Genomic DNA, 22,252 nt, shown 5'->3' with positions numbered 1-22,252 from the left:
TTCCCGGGAGGGCGAGGAGGAGGGGGGCTGTCCCATCCCATCCCGTTTCATCCCAACCCCATCCATTCAATTCCCTCCCATCCCGTCCTGTCCCATCCCCATCCTTTCCATCACGTCTCGTCCTGTTCCATCCCGCCCTGTCCCGTTCCGTTTGGTTCCATCCCATCCTTGGGGTCCCATCCCATCCCATCCCTTCGGTCCCACCCTACCCTATCCCGCGCCATCCCACCCCATCCCATCCCCTCCCGCATCCCGGTCGCGCTCCGCCCCCCGCGGGGCCGGGCGGATCCCGCCCCCCCCCCCCCCCCCCGGCTCCAACCCGAGCGTCCCGGCAGTGAGCAGGGAGCGGGAGCGGCTCCATGGCCCCGGCCCCGGCGGCGGCAGCCCGGCTGCGGTGAGTGCGGGGCACCGCGCGGGGCGCGGACACGGGCACACGGGCACGGCAGCGACAGCGACCCAGGCAGAGCGAGCCCACAGCGGGGTGCACAGTGCGCACCCACGAACACGGGACACCCACAGCATGGGGCAGCCGGGGACATGGGGCACACAGAGGTGTGGGGCAGGCACGGACACAGGCACTAAGGACCCACGGGCACGGGGCAGCCGGGGCGTGGGGTACTCACAGACACTGATCACCCACAGGCACCAGTTCCACAGGCACGAGGCAGGCACAAGGGAGTGCAGCGCTATGGGGCAAGCATGGGCACAAGCATGGGGCATCCACGGACACAGGGGACTCATGGGCACAGGGCAGCCACCGGCACAGGGAACACAGCGCTATGGGGCAGGCATGGGCACAAGCCTTGAGCATCCACAGGCACCAGGCTCCCCCAGGCATGAGGCACTCATGAGCACTGAGCACCCACAGGCATGAGGCACCCACAGACACCAGGCAGCCATGGGCGTAAAACATCCATGGACACCCAGCACCCCCAGGAATGGGGCACCCACAGGCACTGAGCACCCACAGACGCAGGGCTCCCACGGGCACAAAACAGACATGAACAACAGGCACTCACAAACCTGAGGCTGCCATGGGCACCCACGGGTGTCAAGCACCCACAGGCGTGAGTACTGGACACCCATGGGCACCACACAGATGCACTGACACAAGCACATGGACACATGCATTTCAGCCACTTATGCACACACTGGCACACACAGATGTGCATGCACACTTGTGTGCAGCCCAGGCATGGACACGCATCCCTGGCACAGCCAGAACCTGGGACCTGGGAAGGAGCCGGCTGCGATACCCATATCCCAGCACTTCTTGCAGTTCCCGAGCCTCCTGGCAGTGGGTTGAGTTGAGGAGCAGCCACGCAGCAGCAAATCCCCATGTAGGGTTTGATGTAGACAGACACTCAAGAAAGGAGGAGTGGGTGGAAGTTATCCCAGTAGCTCCTGGACTTTGGGATCAGGAGGGTCTTTTGGCACAAGAGGCTCAGCTTTGCAGCTTGGAAGGGGGGAACAAACACAGCCAGACCATCTTGCTTCCAGGTGGGTTTTGATTCCTGTTCCTAATATTGTGGAAACAGGTCTTTTGCAAGGTAAAGAGTAAGGGAGATGGTTTATAATGCTGGAAGCAAGAGTAATGCCAGCTGGGAATATGTCTGGAACTTCATTGCTTGCAAGCAGAGTGGGATGCGGGTTACTGGAGTGGGAGGAGATGGGTTATTTGTGTTTGGACCTGCTGGATAACTTAGGCCGTACCTGGGAGCAGTGAGGACTTGGCAGCCCCTTGAGTTCCCTCCATGCTGACAGGTATTTTTCAAAGGAGCAGCAGGGAAGGTGCCAAAATCAGAAAGAATTTGGTCCTAATTCCCTGGATATCCCAGCCTGCGGATTTCCCGCACATCCTTTCCTTTTCTCTTGGCTGTGAGGATTTGCAAGGTGCTTGGCTGCAGCACGTTTCCCTGGATGTCCTGCCACCCTGCCCGTCTTCCTGGAGGCAGGAATTCTCCCAGGAAATCCCCCTGAGCTCCCTCCTCCTCCTCCTCCTCCTCCTCCAAGAAAGCCAAAAGCTGCCATTAGAAATCCGCTCTCTGTTTAAATTTAGATGCCTGCATTATCTTGAATTTGGATTTATTAATTATTTGCATCTGGTTCGTATCAAAAAAAGTTGAGCAATGCACATGTCCTGGTTTCAGCACCAGCTTGGAGGAGAAACACAAAATTGGTCAGCGTTTCTATTGTCTCCTTAAACAATGGCCCGCCAGAAGTGGCTGGGAATTATGATCCCCTTTGTGGGGGTCTGACATGAGTTAAGCATCCATCCAACTGGTGCGATCTCTATGGGTGACTACGGCTCATTTCCCAGCTGTGGAGATTAGTCTAATTAGCAGAGGAAATCTGGGTAAGGCGAGCTCTTGTAATTAGCAATCAGTTGGATGTTTCCAATGCACTTTCTTTGCCTGAGGGGTAGAGAGGCTTAGCAGATGGCCCCGTTTTTGGGAGCAGGGAGAACTTTGGACAAGTCAAAGTGAATGGAGCTGGAGCTGCTGGTGGGTCCCCCTGATCCTGGGTGTTGCTGCATCCTATTTGCCCATCAGGACTTTCTTACCTGGGGGAGCCCATCAACTACAGGGTGGAAGGCAAAGAGACAGACCCGTCTGTCCCCCTAAACCACTCCAGCATTGTCTTTCCCTGTAGCCTGCTGTCCTGAATCATATTCCATGTGACAATGGTAGCCCTGGTGGCTCTTGGCTGCTGTCTGGGATGAGTGACTTGAGGACAGGACACCAACAAGATACTTCTCCAGAGCTTGGCCCGGAAAGGAGTTGATGTGTCCATCAGCAAGTGCTTAGTAGAAGTGGTTGTGTGTTAATGTCTTGTTCATTCTGCCCTTCACTTGGGGAAACTGAGGTCTCTGCTGCTGCAGAAAGAGAAGTGAGGAACATTTCACACTAATGAACCATGCCCTTCAGGTGACGGGCAGGGGGTGGTCTCAGTTGGCGTCTCCTGGGCTGCAGCGAAGGTGAAAATTCATCACCAGCCCAGTTAAAACCAGGTGTGAGAGCCCCAGCACAGGACCAGAAGGTGTTTCCTGCTGAGAAGGGGGATAATCCTTCCTACACTGGGTTAATTAGCATTACTGGGTTTCTGTGAAAGCTTGTGTGAGGGACCTTAATTAATTATGATTGATTAATGGGTGTCCCTAGCAAAAGCTGAAGCTGGAGAGAGAGATTTTGTCACTGTGTTGGGAACACGCTTTTGCTGGGGTCACGACAGGGAGATATGCGCCAAGGGACCGAGCCCAGAGGAAGCTTTGCAGCTTTGAGCTGTGAGCTTCTGGTGAGTGCTGGGATGGTGACAGGGTTTTCTTCCACTGGCAGAGTCCCAGAAAGGTGCCCAGTGGCTTTTGATCTTCTTTCTTCCCTCTGGACACTTTTAATGTGTAGCCAAAGGGGGAGATTTGAAGAGAATTGAGAAAAATAGGAAGGAGGCACCACATGGACAAAGATGTGGGGCCTCAAACACCCCGAGCGTCCAAGGTGATGGTTGCACCATGTGCCGCGACTGATGCTGCTCCTCCGCCAGCTTCTCTTCTCCTCCAGCTGGGATGGAAGGTGAGATGGGGAGAGGGGAGCTGGTGCCTGGGTGCTGCTCTGTGCAATCCCCTCCCTGCCCCATGCTGGGGGCGGCGTTGGAGGTTAGGCTGGAAAAGGGAGTTATTTTTAAGCATCACATCTTAGCGCAGACTGTCATTACCGTTCTCTGTAGCCTGGTGGGTGGAGAAGAGAAGGAGAGCTCTCACAGCTTGGTGTGTCCTCGTACCTGTAAGGTCTTGGTTGCCTGGGACCCCCTTCCCTACAGATGGGGCTTGGGAGAGCTCAGCCACCACGGGCTCAAAGATCACAGGCTCCCTTGGGTGTCTGGATGAGGCGGAGGGGGCTGTGCTTTGGGGGTCTCACCCATCACCATGGTCTTTAAAATGTTCTGGGCTTTGCTGGCTGACTTGGCAACAAATTTCAAAAGCAGTTTGTTCCTAAAGTCAGAAGAGCAGCTTTCAAGTCACAATGTTTTAGGAAAAGAAGAGGAAAAAGGTGATGCTTTCTGTTTGTCGGGCATTTTGTGAGTGCTCATTGCAGCCTGAGTTGCTCCCAGTGCCAGCTCCTCTGAGGGATGCACTGCTGATGTGAATTGCAGGAGATTCACAAAATGAGATCCTGGGCACAAGATGGGATCCTGGGCACAGAATGGGGCCATGCCCTGAGGATAGACAGTGCAGCCTGGAGCAGGGCAGGACAGCAGTGATGGAAATGCTCTCCCTGGAGAGCTGCTGGGTTTTAAATCCCTTCTGGCATGGTGGAGTCTGTCCCGCACCAAAACCCTTTCTGAGTGTTATCCTGGAAAGATAATGGAGATAAACGTGCAAGGGGAGAGCAGCTGCCTTCAGCGTTGTCTGCGCTTGGCTCTTTTCCATAAGGTGTTTTTGCAGCTCTCCAGCACATCATTGAGCTGGCTGGACGCAGTTTAGCATCTCTGTTGAGATGGCACCAGTGTGGCCCTGCCAGGCACTGAAACAGCCCCTCATCCCTCAGCCAGAGGGAGATTTTGAAGCTAAATCTGCTTTTTGATGGCCTGTGACATGCTACAAACTCAGGCTGACAGCAGGGTTATGACAGGGGCAGAGCATCCCTGGGGCACCCAAGGGATGCGAGGATCTGCCTGCTAGAGGGAACCTTCCCGAATGCTGCTTTACCCCATGCCCAGCTCTGCTGTCCTTGGATGCATTGGGACTTACTGTCAAATTTTCGGAGCGCCTGTCTGCGAAGGTGGCGGGAGTGGATTGGAGTGGGAGGGTGGAGCCAGCAATTTGCTTTTGTGCTGTGGGAGATTAGAGAAATATTTGAGTTTATTTTAATGCCAGGCTTATTGCGGGGATTGGAAGCTTAACTCCAAACCCTGCAGCAGAGCAGCCCTCGGCTCGCTCTGTAACGGCATTTCCACTTCTATGCTGTCGTTCCTCCTCAGTGAGAATCCAAACCTCAAAACCGGAGGCGTCAGGTCCGGTAGAACCGTGGCTGCCTCCAGGGTGGAAGGGGGTGGCTGGGAGCCCTGAGCCACTGCCTGTCCCTGCAGAGGTACTGGGCTGTCCCCCTGCTGCCCCTCCACATCACAGGGCCCCCAGCCCTGCCTTCCAGTTGAGCTGGGTCTGGAGTTGCTGCTCCAACTTTGAATTAATCTAGTCGCGTGAGTGTCGGCAGCTGCAAGTTGCAGAATTGGATGACAATGCTGGGTTTTATAGGTTTTTACTTTTTTTTAAGAGCTTATATAACCTTGGGGATTCTATTAATAAAAATAATGGTTTTGAACTCTGGGAACAACCAGCCCCAACAATGAGCAATTAAATGCTCCAACTTCAGAAAGCAGGCAGCTGTTGGGTGGTGGGGAGATGAGGGAAGAGGCGCTTGGGGTAGGAATGGAGGCAGGGGGCTGGAATGGGGCGAAGGGGATTCTGTGCCTGGAGGCAGCTTGTTGGCATCTGCCTGTCCCTCCTGCCCTGGATCTCCATCCCTGTGCCTGGGAAATGGAAGAGCTGAGGGGGGAATGGGGTGAACATCACCTGGATTGGGGGGGGGGGGGGGGGGGATAAAATCATAGAAGGGTTTGGGTTGGAAGGGGCCTCAAAGCCCATCCAGTTCCACCCCCTGCCATGGGCAGGGACACCTCCCACTTGGGCTCCAAGCCCCATCCAACCTGGCCTTGAACCCCTCTAGGGATGGGGCAGCCACTACTGCTCTGGGCAACCTGGGCCAGGGCCTCCCCACCCTCACAGCAAAACATTTCTTCCCAAGATCTTTTCTCAATCTCCCCTCCTTCAGCTGAAAACCATTCCCCCTTGTCCTATCCTTGCACTCCCTGATCAAGAGCCCCTCCCCAGCTTTCCTATCTGGAGGGGATGCTCATGGTCCCCATGGGTGCTGGCTTTGTCTCTGTGGGGCTCAGGGGTGTAAAGGATATTACAGTGGGTTTGGGTTTAAAGAGGCATGAATGGGGCTTGGGGCCAAAACTAGGAGGTGACCGGTTCAATCTAAGATGGTAATTATAGAATCATAGAATCATCAAGGTTGGAAAAGACCTCTAAGCTCATCCATTTCAGCCGTCGGTCCAACTCCACTGTGCCCACTAAACCATGTCATGAAGTGCCACATCTCCGTGGTTTTTTAATCCCTCCAGGGATGCAGACTCCATCACTTCCCTTTATTATTCCCTAATTAAAGAAAGCTGGGACATAACCTAAATCGGGTCATTTGGAAGCAAAACAACCCCCTGTCTTTGGGAAGTGGTAGAGTGCCTAGATGTTTCCCTTTAATACCAGAATATTTAGAAACTCCTTTTCCTAATCAGGGTGACCATCACATTGGGTTTAGCATGTTTTCCCCTTTGCAGTGCAGGGCTATGGGCTTGTTGCACAGAAAGCTTTATCCCACTCCACAGTGGGTTGAGGGTCTGGGTTGTTTTCTCTAGGACTTGATTTTTTTGCTGTTAAATCTCCCTTATTCAAATTGTTACAGCTTGACAGCCTTGTGCCAGGAACACGCTGTCATCCCAAAACTCATATCTTTAATTCCTTCCCTCGGATGCTAATAACACCTTAAGATGATTAAGACTGGGAAAAAAAAACCCTGTAGTATTTTATTTTTCTGCTGTCGGTGGTGCTGGTCACTGACTCTCAGCACTTCATCTTGGGGTGGAAAATTAGGGCGGTCACCCTCCTCCGACCAGGTGTTTCTCCTTGGTTTTAGTTTCTGGTGTTTAATTGCTGGATGCAATTAAAGATGCAGTGGTGTGGTGAGGCCTCTCCTGCAGCGTTGCTTGGCTGGGGGCCATCCAGCAGCACTGCCCACTCTCACCCATCCCTGGTCCCTGTTTGGGAACAGCCTGGGTAGAATTCCCACTCAGCAGTTCCATGAAACGCGGGTGAGGACATGGCCACGCCATCTTGCCCAGGCTGCACAGTCACAGCCCACGTTCCTGGCCATTGCTGGACACACAGCAGCGAGCAGCCAGGCTGCAAGGACACAGATTCCTGTCACCGTGAGGTTATTTATTCTTTTTTTTTAAAAGATGGTTTCGGTCTAGGATGCATTTGGAGCGTGTTTTAGCTTCCCCATATTGCAGGGCACCGCTTAACCCATGCACGATGGTGCCAGCCCAGCTGATGCTTCCCTGCCAGGCTGGACACCGGCTGGTTTTGGCAGCAGCTTCAACACCTCCTTGCTCATCTAATGGCTTTAAATTGGAAAGGGGTGGGGGCGGGAAGATTTAGATTAGACATTTGGAAGACACTCTTCATTATGAGGGAGGAGAGGCCCTGACCCAAGTTGCCCAGAGGAGTCATGGCTGCCTCATCCCTGGAGGTGTTCCAGGCCAGGTTTGATGGGGCTTGGAGCCCCTGATCCGGTGGGAGGTGTCCCTGCCCGTGGCAGGGAGTTGGAATTAGATATCTTTAAGGTCTCTTCTAACTCAAACCATTCTATGATTCTATGAATCTGTGACCTAGGGAGCAAGGTACTGGATAAAATGAGATACATTGTGCTCTCAGAAGCCCCATAAATCCCTGGATGAGGAGCTTTATCTAGGCAGGAACCTGCAGATGCACGGAGCAGGTCAGCTTCCCCCTGAAGCAGGAGACAGCAGCAAATCAGGAAAAATGCCTCTTTCAGCTTAAATCCCCTGTGGGTGCTGGGTTGCTGGGTCCTGCAGCCTCATAAGTGGCTCGGGGGTGATGGGATGTTGGTTTAGGTTTTTAGGTCATGGTTGAATAGTGAGCAGAGCAAACTGAGGAGCTGCATCGCTTGCTGATCAGCTGTGGTGCAGCTTTGTCAGACCTTTAATTTGGGTTTTCACATGCAGCTGTGCCTCAGTTTCCCCAGTGGGCAGATAAATGGCCCCTTCCCTCACTGTGGTCAAGCTTAGCATCCTGGTAGCAACCTTTGCCAGGTGTTTGGGATTCAGTGACCCAGGACAGATCATTTGTGCCCCTGATGCCAGCCATGTCTCTGTGCTGGTGTGGCACGTGGCACAGTGGAGTCCCAGCTGTGCTCACTGCCCTGCACAAACCAGAGGGTTTAGGGAGATGAGGTTTGAGGATTTGGCAACATGGTTGGAGGGAATTCCTTAGCCCTGCTCTTGAGCAGGGAGAGAAGTAACTCAAGGAAAGTAAGCAGGCAAGGGAGGAGAGCAAAGCTGCTGGTTCCTGACAGAGAGATCGGTGGCCCCCATGCTTCCTCTGTCCCTGTGATCCCCGTGCTTCCTATGTTCCTGTCATCCTCATGCTCCCAGTGTCCCTGTGCTCCTGACATCCTCATGCTTCCAGTGTCCATGTACTCCCCATGTTCCTGGCATGCCCAGTATCCCAGCATCTCAGTCACACGGAGCCCCAGTGATATCTCTTCACCTTTATCTCCTGTCCACCCTGCAGGAAGAGCAGCCGAGCTGGAGACAATGACTGCCAAGAGTGCCAAAACCAATGGACCCACATGGGAGCCAGAGGCGGGGGGAACTAAACCACCAGTGCCCCCCGCCCCATCGCGGCGCCGGGGACGCAGGCTGCAGCACGAGTCACCGCCAGAGGTCCCGGTGAAAGGGCAGCTTCGCATGCGCTCGCCATCAGGAGCCTTCGTCATGGTGGGCATCTCAGTGGTGCTGGTGGGTATGACCATCGCTGTGGTGGGCTACTGGCCCCACAGAGGACCTGGGAGCAGTGGGGCCAGCATGGGAAATGCCAGCATTGCTGGGGACATGAGGAGGGAGGTGGCTGCTGGGCGCCATGTGCCCCACAGTGAGAAGCTTAAGCTGATCGGCCCTGTCATCATGGGCATTGGGCTGTTCATCTTCATCTGCGCCAACACCATGCTGTACGAAAACAGGGACATGGAGACGCGCAGGCTGATGCAGAAAGGTCTCTACTCCATAGCGGGTCTCCCTGAGGGGACTGGCCCTGAGGATGAGCACGGGCAGCATGGAGACAGCCAGCACACCCCCGAGGACAATGCTGAGTGCGTGGAGGGCTGCTACCAGGTGGATCTTTCCCGCCCATCCTGCCCTGGCCCTGGCAGCAAGTGGTCTGACTGCTATGGTCTCAACAGACTCCAGACCATGGCTGAGCTCCTCCAGCACCCTGGAGCATCATCCCCCGCTGCCTCCCTCCTTAGCCTCTGCTCCGGCACCTCTGCCGAAGCTAACCTCAGCCTCTCCAGCCATGCCAGAGCCGAGTCCCTCCTCTCCTCAGCTGTCGGTGCTTTGGCATTGCCTATCATCAAGCTCAACAACCGCTTGCTGGATGCAGCAGCACGGGGAGCCAGTGAAAAGGCAGAGGGGAGCACTGCCGAGCTCCCCACTGAAGCACTGCGGCTTGCCCGGGCTCCACTCTCCACCAGCAGCAGCATCGTGCCCTGTGGCCAGGACCGTGGTGGTGGACATGTCATCATCAACATGGATGGTGGCTGCCTTGGCACAGAGCTGGTGGCAGCTGAGCTCAGCCTGGATGCGCAGCTCCACACCCCAGGACACTCCAAGTCTCTGGACCTTGGCCAGCCAGGGGTGCTGCTGGTGGCTCCCATCAAGGACCGTAAGAACCGGAGCTGGCCCCGCCTGGAGCATGTCAGCCTCATGGGTTACGCCAAACTGGAAAGCACTGGCGAATCCTCAGACAGGCTGCTGGAGCCTGGCGAGCCCAAGGGCCAGGGCTCACCCCGGCCCAGCTCCTGGGTGGTGGGGATGGAGCAAGATGCGCAGGTCTGACAACCCCACAGCCCTTGGGGACCATGACATTGCAGTCCCTTGTCCTGGCCACCAGCAACCCCAAAACTCCCCATGCAGGAGGGGTTGTGGGGTTGTGTTTTTAAGCAGATGCCAAGAGGGAGGTCCTGACCTGATGCTCCTGGGGGAGGACTTGCCTGGAGTGGAATGTCTTCTCCTGGCTTCCTCTCAATAGCTTCCTGGTGGATACCCCTGGCCTTACAAGCCCTTCTGGTGGCTTTTTTGTGGGAGGTCTCACTTTGGGATGCGACACAAACTGTGGGGTGGGGGTGAGCAAAGCCCCTCCAGCCCCCACGGCACTTTATTTCATCAGGGTTGGGGTGGGGCAACATTTGGTGGGGGGTGGTGTCTCTTTGCCAAGCCTCACCCCACCCAGAAATTCACTTGACCGGAGCACGTAAGCCTGATGGGGCTATTAAATATTATCTGGATGCCATGCGGTCCCACCTTGCTTTGTCTTGCCTGTGGGATGCTCAGGGTGGGCAGCACAGCTGCAGGAACCGGTCCTGAAGGGTCTCTGAGGCCGTGCTGTGCCTGCCCAGGCTCGGCTGGAGAGAGTAAGGATGCTCTATAACCAGCTGCTGAATATTTGCAGGACAAGGTGGTAAGCTCAAGGTCTGGAAGGGATTTATTGTCTTTGACAACTTTTCATTCAGGCTTTAACAGCTGCAGCCAGAGCTAAAGCTGAGCCTTGGGTCATGACTTGGAAACCAGCAGCAAGAAGTTGGAGCCTGAAATGCCACGAGGAGCAGCACCAGGAGCTGCTTCAGGGTTGTGTTTTAATTTTCCTCCTTCATTTTCTGTCTGAGGCTCAGCCCAACCTCAGAAGGCGGCTGCAACCCAATGTGCAAGTGATGGGTGATGAGAGGAGAACCTGTCCTGCTCAGGCATCCTCCTCCTGATCCGGCGTCCATGTAGTGATAGGATGAGGGGGAAATGGATATGAATTAGAGAGGGGCAGATTTAGACTACACATAAGGAGGAATTTCTTCACGATGAGGGTAGGGAGGCCCTGGCCCAGGTTGCCCAGAGCAGTGGTGGCTGCCCCATCCCTGGAGGTGTTCAAGGCCAGGTTGGATGGGGCTTTGGGCAACCTGATCCAGTGGGAGGTGTCCCTGCCCATTGTAGGGGGGTTGGAATTAGGTATCTTTAAGGTTCCTTCCAACTCAAACCATTCTATGATCCTCCTCCTGCCCCAAAGGTGCCTGGAGAGCTGCAGGCAGCAAGCAAGGTGGTGCTGCCCACCCTCCTGCTGTAATATTAAACTGAAATGGCTGGGTACAACAGCTGCCGAAGCCTGTCTGTAGGTGAGGGTTTATTTATGCTGTTTTGTGGTGGGGTGAAGGATGCGGGTACTGGGAGGGTGTGAGGGATGTGATGGGGCAGGGGTGAGTAGTGGGGCTGGTTTTGCCAGGCCCTGTTGGCTGCCATTGTGGGTTTTGGTGCCCTTTGAATGCAGAACAAGAGCTGCATAGGATGAGGCTGGAGAACCAGCCTTGGAGCCAGGGTGGTGCAATCACCAGAGAGAAGGTAGCACAGAAGCAACGTCCTGCAAAAAAACATCACGGTAGGAAAATACAGTAGAAAAATGTGGAGAAAATAAAAAATTAAATAGAAAACCAGGGTTCCCTATGTTGGGTGAGGATGCACTGTGGGTTACAGTGTTTCTTTTCCCTGCTTTACAAGAAAAAGTTCTGTGTCTGATGCAAACTCTCCCAAAAACTCTGAGTACCAGCATCCCCTTTACAGGGAAGCAACAACAGGGCTGATGGCTGTGGTTTCGCTGGAGGCGCTACCAGCCTACACCTCAACTCTTTCTTCGGCTGCTTAATCTCAAAATTATTTAGGCACTGGTTCAAATGCAATAAACAGCAACAACAAAAAGTCACCGTCGGGGTCTGTCCCGCAGCAGCATCCCAGGAGATGTGCTCAGAGGTTGTTTTCAGCTGAAAATGACTTTTCATTTGGGCTGAACCAGCGGCCAGAGGTAAAGTCAGGCCTTGGGCCATGATTCGGAAGCCAGCAGCAAGAAATTGGAGCCTGAAATGCCACAAGGAGCCACATCAGGAGCTGCTTCAGGGCTCGGAAGATTTTTAATTTTCCTTCTTCATTTTCTGGCTGGGACTCAGACCCACCTTGAGAAGTGGCTGCAACCCAGATGATGGGTGATGAGAGGGGAGCCTGTCCTGCCCCAGCATCGTCCTCCCACTTGAGCATCTTCCACCTGCCCCAGCATCCTCCTGCCCAACTCAGCAGCATATGAGGAAGAGGCATTTCTGAGCCACACAGGAATCGTTTCAAAATGCAAAGCTGCTTAATTAATCCAGTGTGGTTGAGAAGACCCGTGCTCTCTCCAGGGAGACCATCATCTGCGTATCCCTCACCTGCAGCTCTGCCTGTGGACACGGTTTCAAGAGTGTTTGTGGGATTTTAACAATGTCTAATCCTGCCGTGGATGCTTTCATCCCCATGCTGTCCCTGCATCGTGCTGGAAATAAGACTGGGTAGGGATAGATTTGGGTTTGAAAAGAGACATTTAAAAATAAAGCAAAAAATTACATCCTGGATGCCTCTGTTGACCCTGTTTGGCTGCAGAGCTGTGAAGTCAAACCATCCTGGAAGCACTGGAGATCTCACACTGTAGCAATGCTGGATGTATCTTCTCACCCCGCCCAGGACCCACTTCTGTATGACATTATCAGCCACTGGCATCTCCCCACCTTAGGAGGGCCCTGCTGCAGGAGGAAATTCCTGTCAAGAAAAGGGGGATTTCACCAAAAAAAGCAGCCAAAGGAACTAGTGGGGTTGTCCCCAATGCTGCCCAGGACTGACCACGGGCGTCCCTCGGGTCACCATGGCAAAGGATGAATCATAGAATCGTAGAATCACCAGGTTGGAAATGAGTCACTGGATCATCGAGTCCAACCATTCCTAACGCTCCCTAACACACTTCCTAACACAGGCAGGAGGGACTCTGCTAATTGCAATTATTCCACACCAGCAAGGGACCTCTTGTCTGGCAATGGAACAGCTGTAGTTTGGGCCAAAAATGGACAAAATGTGGAAAATAGAGTAGAGGAAAGCCTTGATGTAAGCTGTGTGCGAGAGATGTGCCCTGGGGAGGGTGCAGACTCCAGATGGCTGTAAGAAGTGTCCATGCCACAGCCACCCCAGACAGCATCGGTGGGTGTCAGGCTGGGACTCCAGGGCAGGGGTGGTGGTGGGGTGGGGTAATAACCCCAGATCAGCTCATCCAGATCAGCTCCTACCCCACACCGGATGCTGCTCAGATCATCATCTCCCACCGAGATGCATTCCTAGGCTGGCTGGTAGCCCTTCCTCCTCCTCTCCCTGCAGCCATGACTCTGACGGGCCAGTAAACCCTTCTTTAAGATTTAAAGTCTCTGTGAAAGAGAGTACTCAGCTAGCAGCCCTGCACTTGTAGTACAGCCAGGGAATGCAAATGTTGGTGCATTATTTAGGGCAAGTGCTCTCTGCTATAAATCTCCTTTGCAAGGCGCTGGGAAGGTGAAGTGTCAGGGCTTCTTGTGCCGGAACTGAGGCTGGCACTGTTGTGATGTGCATGGAGAAACAGCACAGTGCTTTGCACCTTCTGTTTAAAGATGAGGACCCCCTAAGCAGGGGTGAGAGGAGTGATGGGGTGTGGATGTGCTCCCTGGTGTGTAAAGCCTTATGACCCTTTAGCAAGGCCTGTAGGGTGCTGCTTTTGATGCTTTATTTAAAAGAAAGGAAATAATTGTGGTGCAAGGTGCCTCTCCATATTAACGAGCTGGTTCTGAGCCAAGGGCATCCATCTCTGTGCTTCCCAGCATCTGAGGGATCCAGGCTGGAGCTGGAGCAGATTTGGCAGTGGTTGCTTGATTTAACTTTCTTTGCTTTATTTTTTGGCTCTTGTGGGTTGGGGGTGCCCTGCCCAGACTCACTGACACCCCAGGGTCTGCCCATTTCTCCTGCTGCAGAAATGGTCTGAGCAACGTGGGGCTGGGTGGAATGAGGTGAGCTGAGATCCAAAGCCTGAGTGCCCTATCAGCTGTTATCAGCGTATGTGCCATCCCAACAGCCAGAGCCCAAATCTCCAGGGCTGTGGCTTGGAGCCCATCAGGAAGCCCTGCCCTTGTTGGAGTCAAACAAGAGGAAGGAAAGGTTGCACAGATAGTGGGATCTCTTTGGCCTGCAAGGGGCTAACTACCACTTAGGGTACTTTTAAGGGGTTGGAATTTGGGCCTTGAGATTGCTACCCCAGGGAAACAGTTTCACCTTGAGAAGCTTGGTAGGATGTGGGTGTTGGGGGAAAGCTTGTGCCTTGAAGTTTTACTGCTCTGTGGGCAGAGCAGCGTGCAGGTCAGGAATCACTGTGTGTAGCACCGTGGGGACTCAATTGCACCAAAGTGTGGGCAGCTTTGGAGTCTGGATCAGTCTCAGTGTCCCTTAGAGAGCAGGATGGGCAGGAGCTGTGTGGCTGCCTGTGTGAGATGAGATGTGCCAGGGACTGCTGGAGACCGGAGCAGAAGAGCAGGGAGCTGCTCCGGCACAAAAATGCTCCCATGGCACCAAATGCTGTGGCTGAGAGGTCCCCCGGTTCCCAGATGCACTCACCACCCCATCCCAGGTGAGCATCTGGGCATGGATTTGCACTGGGACAACTGGTCTGTGCCACCAGCAGCTCTGCAAGCTTCTCTGGTACTCGCCAAGGGAAGTGGGAAGTATCCAGCCATCTGTCCTGCTCCATGGGGTGAAGGAGGGGCCAGACTCTGGCCAGGGAGCTGCCGCTTCACCCCTGTCAGGTTTTGGAGGGGGAGGCGAGATGGCAGTGGTAATGGAGTGATGCCACTTCAGGTCTGCAGTGTTTGGAAAGGCCATTGTGAAACAACTGGGCTGTACTGGTGTGTACTGGGTTGTAATCATGTCTATTGATTTGGTTTTCCAGCCTCTCAGGGGCTGGCGTAGTCCCAGGATGCGCTGCAGAGTGATGGGGATGCTCTGCTCCCCCAAACCAACTTGAGCGGTTCCTTCTGGGGGGGCATTGAGCCCCTAGAGCTGGTGTGGGAGCCAAGAGTTGCTAGGGATGATGCTGACAGACCTGCACGTGTCCTGAAGCGGTGCTTATCTGAGAGAGATGAGGATGAAGTGGGAATGAACCCGGTGCTGTGGAATGGGAGGTCACTCCCTGCCTCTGGCTTTGATTTTTATATCCTGTGCCTCAGTTTTCCCAGTTATGGAGCTCAGGGCTTACTCCAGCGCGTCCCACCTGGCCCATTGCAAATGCAGTTTCTCCCTTTCAACCCTGTTTATCCTGGACCCTAAACCACCCCGTTTTCTCCCATCTAGAAGTGACGAAGGCAGCCCCACTGCTTGCCTGTCTCCCGCAGCAATTCCCTGCGGAGCCCTGAGAGCAGCCCTGACCCCGGGGCACCAAGCTGACCCCCGGGAACACGACTGGCTGCCTCAGCCCCCAAAATGAGATGACTTAAAATGACTTAAAAATAGCTCAGGCTGGAACGAGCTGGTGTTTGAATGGGAACTTTCTCCTCCCAGCATCATGGCTGCTCCTCTGGGTCCTGAGTCAGGGTCCAGGGTGGAGACTGGAGGAAGAACAAGGGATAGGCATGGGTGATGAAGGGAAATGACTTCTGTAGCTCCTTTCCAAAGGCTGGGACATCTGAACTGGAGCCCTCGGTTTGGTGTGAGATCTGGGGGCTGGAGCTGGCCCAAGGCTACCCAGGAGCCAGGGCTTGGCCCTCCAGGAGCCTGCAGGCGGCTGCTGCCTTCTGCTGGTGTTGGGACGAGGGGGGTGGGTTTCTGTTACTTGTTTGCATCTCTCCAGATTGTCATGGTGCTTGTTTCCCTAATATTTTCCCTTGCTTGTAGCCAGGCAAAATGCCAGAGGGCTTCAGGCTTGGCAACCTTTGCAGATGAGGGGGAGGAAACTGAGGCATTGGACTAAAAGGCAGCAACAAGGCTCAGATGTCCCCTCTGCTCTGGCTAGAGGAGGGAAGGTGCCCAGCCAGAGAGAGACTTTAAGCAGGGGAGCTTAATGGAAAAGCCTTTCCAGTCATGGTGGTCTCATGGTTGACAGCTCCAGGTCTCAGTGGCAGAGTGAGCAGTCGTGGCTGAGCATTGTGTGGTTGGTGTTGGCTGTCACTGAGCTTGTCCTCTGCGGAAATGAGCTGGGGACATATGTGCCCTGGGCATTTGGGATCATAAAATCATGGAATGGTTTGGGCTGGAAGGGACCTTAAAGTCCTTCCAGTTCCACACCCTGCCACGGGCAGGGACACCTCCCACTGGCTCAGCGGCTCCAAGCCCCATCCAACCTGGCCTTGAACCCCTCCAGGGATGGGGCAGCCACCACTGCTCTGGGCAACCTGGGCCAGGGCCTCCCCACCCTCACAGCAAAACATTTCTTCCCAAGATCTTTTCTCAATCTCCCCTCCTTCAGCTGAAAACCATTCCCCCTTGTCCTATCCTTGCACTCCCTGATCAAGAGCCCCTCCTCAGCTTTCCTGGAGCCCCTCTCAGTACTGGAAACTGCTCTAAGGTCTCCCTGCACCCTTCTCTTCTCCAGGCTGAATAACCCACAACTCTCTCAGCCTGTCCTCATGCAGAAGGTGCTCCAGCCTGTTTTGTGGGCTTTCGCTCACCAAGGCCTTGGATCATCTCTGTGGCCTCGTCTGGACTTGCCCCAACAGCTCCATGTCCTTCCTGTGCTGAGGATTCCAGAACTGGACATGGGGCTCCTGGTTGGGTCTCACCAGAGCGGAGTCGCAGAATCCCCTGCCTCACCCTGTTGGTTCCACTGCTTTGGATACAGCCCAGGACTTGGCTGCCTTTCTGGGTCACCAGTGCACATTGCTGGCTTGTGTTGAGCTTGTGGGACCAGGCCCCAGTGCCACCAATGTCCCTGCAGTGCGTCTGGGCCAGTGCTGGGAAGGGGATGGGAGCTCCTTGGGGAGGGCAGGGGCAGCACAGCACCCCCTCACTGCGGGGCTACTGTGATGCAGGGCTCCCAAGGCTGATGGGTTTTCTGCCAGGACAGACTTGAAGCCCAGCACCTCCACGTCAGGGATGCTTCTGCTGTATTGCCAGCAGAGCTCATGCCTGCCCAGGAGCTGCAGGGATGGGCTGGGACCCACCTCCAACTCCCTGGAATTGGGCAGAGCTCGGAGATGCTCCTGAGTGATAAATAGAGCAGAGGAGAGAGTGCAGGTGGTGTCTTGGCCAACTGGCTGCCAACTGACACCACAAAGTGCAGCTGAGCAGAGGATTTCAGCTGCTTCTTGGCTGTTTCTCCGCCAACACAAAGTCTTTGGTGCCATGCTTTTTGACTGGCTGTGCCTCATCACACCAGTGCATCAGCTGAAGGAGCTGGGACCTCCACAAGCCTTAGCTCCCCATGACAGAGCTATTTAAAGCGTGTTTTGGTGTGCTGGAACATGGCATGACTCTAATGGGGTTGGACAAGGTGCCCGGGGCTGCCCCAGCCGCATGCGACAGCCCGCACTAGCTTGGGGGAAATAACACGATGTTCGACTCTGCCTCCTTGTTTGAAGTAAATCAAGTTGCTGTGACATGATACGGAACAGCAGCTCTGGTAGTGGCCATTTCCCAACTATCCAGGATGTTTCGTGGCTCCTTTGCAATTTTTGCTTTACAGTACATTGAGATTTAATATTTGCAGAGGCTTGAAAGCTCCTTGGCTAAAGGCAGGCTTCGAGTAAGATGCAATAACTTGTCTCCAGAGTAATTTGAATTAATGGCACTTCGAGTGTGCAAATACAGATGCATTCATGAGCAGCAATGGGGTCTCATAAGCCTCCCCTTTCCAGCTGTCGGGGAAACTGATGCACGGCAGGGTAGTACCGCAGGAAGGGATGCTCTTCCCACCCAGTTCGCAGTCTCTGGCTGCCCTAACTGGGCCAACTGGCTCTCAGGCTGGTGGCCAAGATGCCTCATCAGCTTTCTGCTTGATATTTCTGTCCGTCCTAAAGGTGCTGCAGCGAGAAAATGAGGTGGGACAAAAAAGCTTTGTGTTGGATCATCACCTCTGCTCCAGTTCAATTGCACTTGCTTTGGGTGAGGCAGCATCAGCTGAGCTAAAACCTCACCTGAGCTCACCCCAAATTCAATAGCTCAAAGAGTTTAGATCAAATGATGAAGCTTTAGGGAAAATCTGGACTCCAGGGCTCCGTTTCAGCCCTTTCTGGGGGCTTTGGTCTCACATGTGGCCCTTCTGGGAGCAGTTTAAAGTGTCTGAAGTTACTGAGAGTGCAAGAAAATGCATCTGCCAGGGTGACACTTGGGTGGGAATGGGTCTGGCTTAGGTCAGAGAAAGCAAATTACCATGAAGCCAGACTGGGAAGAAGTAAGAAGAAATAACAAAAGTCTTCAGGGCCAAGGAAAGAGTTTTGTTTGAAAATTTATTGAAAAACGCAATACAAGAAGCAATACCGAACACTTACGGCTGTCTAAAGGCTACAGCAACTTTCCCTTTGATTTACTATGAAAGTCCAAAAGAACAGCTCCCATCACTAGTTGATCTATAAAGATCTGCCCACTTTAAAAGTTCCTATTTTTATAAAGCAGAGTGTAAATGCTAGCCTAGACAATTCACAATTGCCTTAAAAAAATTTTACAAAGCTCCTTCATCTTCTCAGCTAAATTATTTTATTATTTTCTTTACAAGTTCCATCTCTAAGGCTGGGACGCTACCACCTCTTAAGGTAATTGTACAATTAGGAAATCAGCAAACCACAGTTTAGTAAAACCAGAAAGCAGTCAGTACTTTGCTAACATATCTGTGTTCGTCAGAGATTACTATTGGGCAACCAAAGCTGCCGTTCCAGTTTAATGGAGAACATGAGCTCCTTGCCTTCCTTTCTATAAAAACATTCATTCATATATAAATAGCTTCCATATAATGTATATCATACAATCAAGAGAGTCTCTGGGTGAAGTGGTGGAGTGGGAAGACCTGGGAACATTCATATAAATAGACCCTACTTAGCTGGTTTGTCCCTAGAAATAACACAGCACGCTAAAAGCCAAGGTTTAAAAACCCCATCGGAGGTGGAAGGGGTGTGGACAGCCCCAACTACGGATGAAAGAAGCTTCTTCTCTCTTATTGTTTACCTTCTTCACAGGCTGCTGCTGCTCCTGTCCAGCTCTTGGGCATGGAGGCAGCCGTGTTGGCTGAAGGGTGAGCAGGGCTGAAGTCTCGCATGGGGCGACGGCAAAGGTCAGACGAGGCAAAAACTTGTTTAAAATACTTGAGGAGAAGCAAGAACTTAGAAGGGGGAAGTGTGAGAATGAACAACTTGGAAACAATCACCCAAAATTCAGGAATAAAGAATAAAAGAGGATTATTCTACTCCACAAGCCCTTAAAAAGGGATGCGCACAGCCACAGTGAACACGTCCTTGTAGCAAGGAACCACCCCTCGTGCCAGCACTCTACAAATTTCCTGCTCAGGGTGTTTTGTGCCACTTGGGGTGTTTTGTGCCACTCATCGTGCCCAGGGCACAGGACAACCCAGCTGAACACCCAGGGCCAAGCTTCAGTCTTGCACCAAGTTCCCTAAATGCTCGTGACAGTCCGAGTGCCTTTAAGTGCTCTGGACAAACATGATTTCTCACACTGGCTTTGTCTGGCAAAGCTCAGAACTCCTCTCCCTGACTCCTCGCCATGCCCGCTCACTCCTCAGGGACTGCTGCAGGGTGAGAAGGGAGCTCAAAGCCTGATTCCCAGAAAAGGGACGTTCTCAGAGAGATGCTCAGCGCGATGGGGGTTTAAGGCAAGCGTTACCCAACTATGTTGAGGACAGCACGGATGCAGACCTGTTAAAGGATCTGCGCCGCAGAATAAGGAAGGAAAGGGCTGTTCAGACATAAATATGAAGACAACATCTCTACGCTACACTGTGGAGGCCAGGACTCCCTAAATCCCCACAGCAAGATGCCCGGTACCCAGTCGGAAGCAGAGCATCACGGGTGGGGACCACAGACTTAGAGCAGCCCAAGAAGCAGCTACTGGCATGGGAAGGCAAAAATTCAGCAGCTCCAGCAGTTTCAGCATAGTCTCCAATCAATAGTGATAGCTTAATTAAAATTGTACCTGAATCGGAGAAGCTACACCAGCCCTGGTATAGTTCAAAGGCTGTTTGCAGCTAAACAGCAAGTTGTTGCAGCTTGAGCTAAATCCAGTGACTTCTGAACCACATTATTCAAATTTAAAACAGCAGAGAGCTTTTTTTATTGCCCTTTTCTTCCCATCCTCAACTGAGGAGCAGCACAGCACTCCATGCCGTCAGCTACCAATGTGCCACACTATATATATTAAAAACAAAAGAAATCACAACCTCAAAATGTACTGAAGTGTTCACTAGTGTCCGGGCAGACTCTTCACAGAGCTTTTCCCCCCTCCCCCCCCTCCTTTTTATATTTCAATGCTGGAAGGAGAAACCAGGTCACGATTAAAACATTTCCATCAAGCTCAGGAAGCAGCGGTGGGAGCTCAATCCCCAGTGTTGGGGAGGGAAGCAGATCAAGCTCCAGAAAAGTCATTTTCTGGTCATCCCCACTACACTGGAGCTGGCCCAGATGGTCTGTGAGCTCAGCCTGAAGATGCAGGAACTAAACCTGGTATTTCATTCCCGCAAGGTGGTCACAAAGCCAAAGTACAGAAGACGTGGCAGTATTTTCCATGTGGTTTGGCTCTATCACAACCAGCAACACCCAACACCTCCTAAGATCTCTTTGTTCAGCCTCCCCAAATACAGCTTACAGGCCTAGGAAGGGTTACCTAAAGGGTTTTAAATTAAATTATAGTACGATATATGTCCTGGTTTAAGGGTGACGTGTTTAGCACTGTGAGGAGAGAAAAAAAACCTCAACCCATGACTTACAAAAAACCCCACCCTAATTTAAAAATCATGAACACAAACAAGTGAAAAACTATGACACTGAAAAAAAATCAGTTACTGTGAATGCTGCGTAAGCCTACCTTAATAGCATTCAGTGTCCAAAACACCTTAAATGCACACTTCTAAGTGCTTTTTAATTTAATGGCATCTAGAATAAACACAACAGGTGGGTATCACTCGGCAGAGACACACAGAAGGATGGAGAGAAGCTATCACAGTCCTCTTAAAGCTCTAAAATTCACAGTATAAGATGCTTGAAGCAACTTCCAGTATTCCTTATATCTATTCAACTACTAAGATGTGTGCATTGGCTACACCACAAAATCTTACTGTGTTCACACATCGGGGGGCTGAAACCCACCGAGGAGGAAAGTGGGAGTGCCAGCAGCAGCTCAGCTCTGCACACCCAGTTGGAGCCTCAAGCTCCCTAGAGCTAAAAAAAAAAATAAATCAAGAGGCAATCGGAAATGCTGCACAAAACTGAAGTCTCCTGACTCTCCCAGCAGAAGGACCCATGGCTTTTTGAAGGCGCGTAGGGATCCCACGCTTGGAATATACATGGTTGTGGCTTATCTCCGTTATCCCTGACGAGGCAGAGGGAACAGGACTGAAAAGAGTGACCCTGTGAGCCCTGCAAGGTGTGTTGGGGTCTGTGTCTGAAGAGGCTAGACATGAGAGGGAATGCAAAATTGAGAACCTGTAAAAAATATTCAGTTCAGTTAGAAATATGTCATACTTTTGTCACAATATATATATATAAAAAAAAATCTATATTCAGTAGAATCCAGTGGAGTCTGGAAAATCTGAAGTAAAAATGTCAAAGCGTAACTCTTAATAAATGATATGAATGTCTCTGAGTGTCAAGTCTTGTAAAACTGAGGTCTTTGTGCTCCAGGTAGGTTCTTGGTAGTTTTGCTGGGTTTCTGTTTGCTGGCAGGAACGCTTCCTAGAGAGAAAGAAACAATGAAAGTTATAGCCATCAACAGCTGGCTTTCCGGGAATTAGAGGAACCTGAAGCCATCAGAGAACTGGAATCAGAAGGTGAGTTATCACCAATGGCAGGTGTGGATTCAGGCTCAGAGCCGTTGCCGGGCATGGGGCACAAACAACATCCTGCTCCCATCCTGAAGGACCATATTTTAAGAGCTACAAGCCCAGGAACCCTTAGGAAACCCATTCCACTTTTTTTTTTTTTTTTTTTTTTTAGCTTTGGAGAGACACAAAGCTCAACCACAATGTCTGTTAAACTGTGCGTGACTCCTCTTGTCTGACAACCTGTTCCACCTCCTGGATCTCTGCGAGTACCAGCTTTGTTGGGATGAGGCACAACACACACAGGGCACTGACTAAGGCAACATGACAGGCGTGGGGCGAGATGGGCTTTACAGCACTGACACACAGGCAGGGCTCCTGGATTCCTCAAACATCTCTTTCCCGAATCATTGTAACTGCTGAAAAGAGATCTTTGCAGGTCAGTCAGGAACAGCAGCACGTGGTGGCCCCAGTACCTGGTGCTGATATAGACGGGTCCACATGAAACCT

General features: G+C 52.6%; 2 protein-coding genes across 25 annotated transcripts in view; one reads left to right on the top strand and one right to left on the bottom strand.

The window, feature by feature from the left end:
- Positions 1-317: 317 nt before the first annotated feature.
- Positions 318-20,254, top strand: TMEM200B (transmembrane protein 200B). 3 transcript variants are annotated; one of them, XM_054086352.1, is made up of 2 exons: positions 318-394; positions 8,432-20,254. In XM_054086352.1, the coding sequence occupies exon 2, from the start codon at positions 8,455-8,457 to the stop codon at positions 9,751-9,753; it is 1,299 nt and encodes a 432-aa protein (XP_053942327.1). In that variant the 5' UTR covers positions 318-394; positions 8,432-8,454; the 3' UTR covers positions 9,754-20,254. The 3 variants fall into 3 exon arrangements, with proteins under 3 accessions (XP_053942327.1, XP_053942325.1, XP_053942326.1); XM_054086350.1 differs by lacking the exon at positions 318-394 and adding an exon at positions 472-1,500; XM_054086351.1 differs by lacking the exon at positions 318-394 and adding an exon at positions 1,535-3,569.
- The window catches only part of EPB41 (erythrocyte membrane protein band 4.1), a 97,030-nt gene continuing 92,970 nt past the window's right edge, over positions 18,193-22,252 (bottom strand). For all 22 annotated transcript variants that reach the window (XM_054086322.1, XM_054086324.1, XM_054086323.1 and 19 more), the window contains one exon: positions 18,193-21,656. The gene's annotated coding sequence lies outside the window, so the exon portion shown is untranslated. The remainder of the gene's footprint in view (positions 21,657-22,252) is intronic.

This window comes from Cuculus canorus, chromosome 22 (genome assembly GCF_017976375.1).
Source record: "Cuculus canorus isolate bCucCan1 chromosome 22, bCucCan1.pri, whole genome shotgun sequence".
Lineage (NCBI taxonomy): Eukaryota > Metazoa > Chordata > Aves > Cuculiformes > Cuculidae > Cuculus > Cuculus canorus.
The sequence above is the reverse complement of the archived record's forward strand: the minus strand, read 5'-3'. Positions and strand labels throughout refer to the sequence as shown.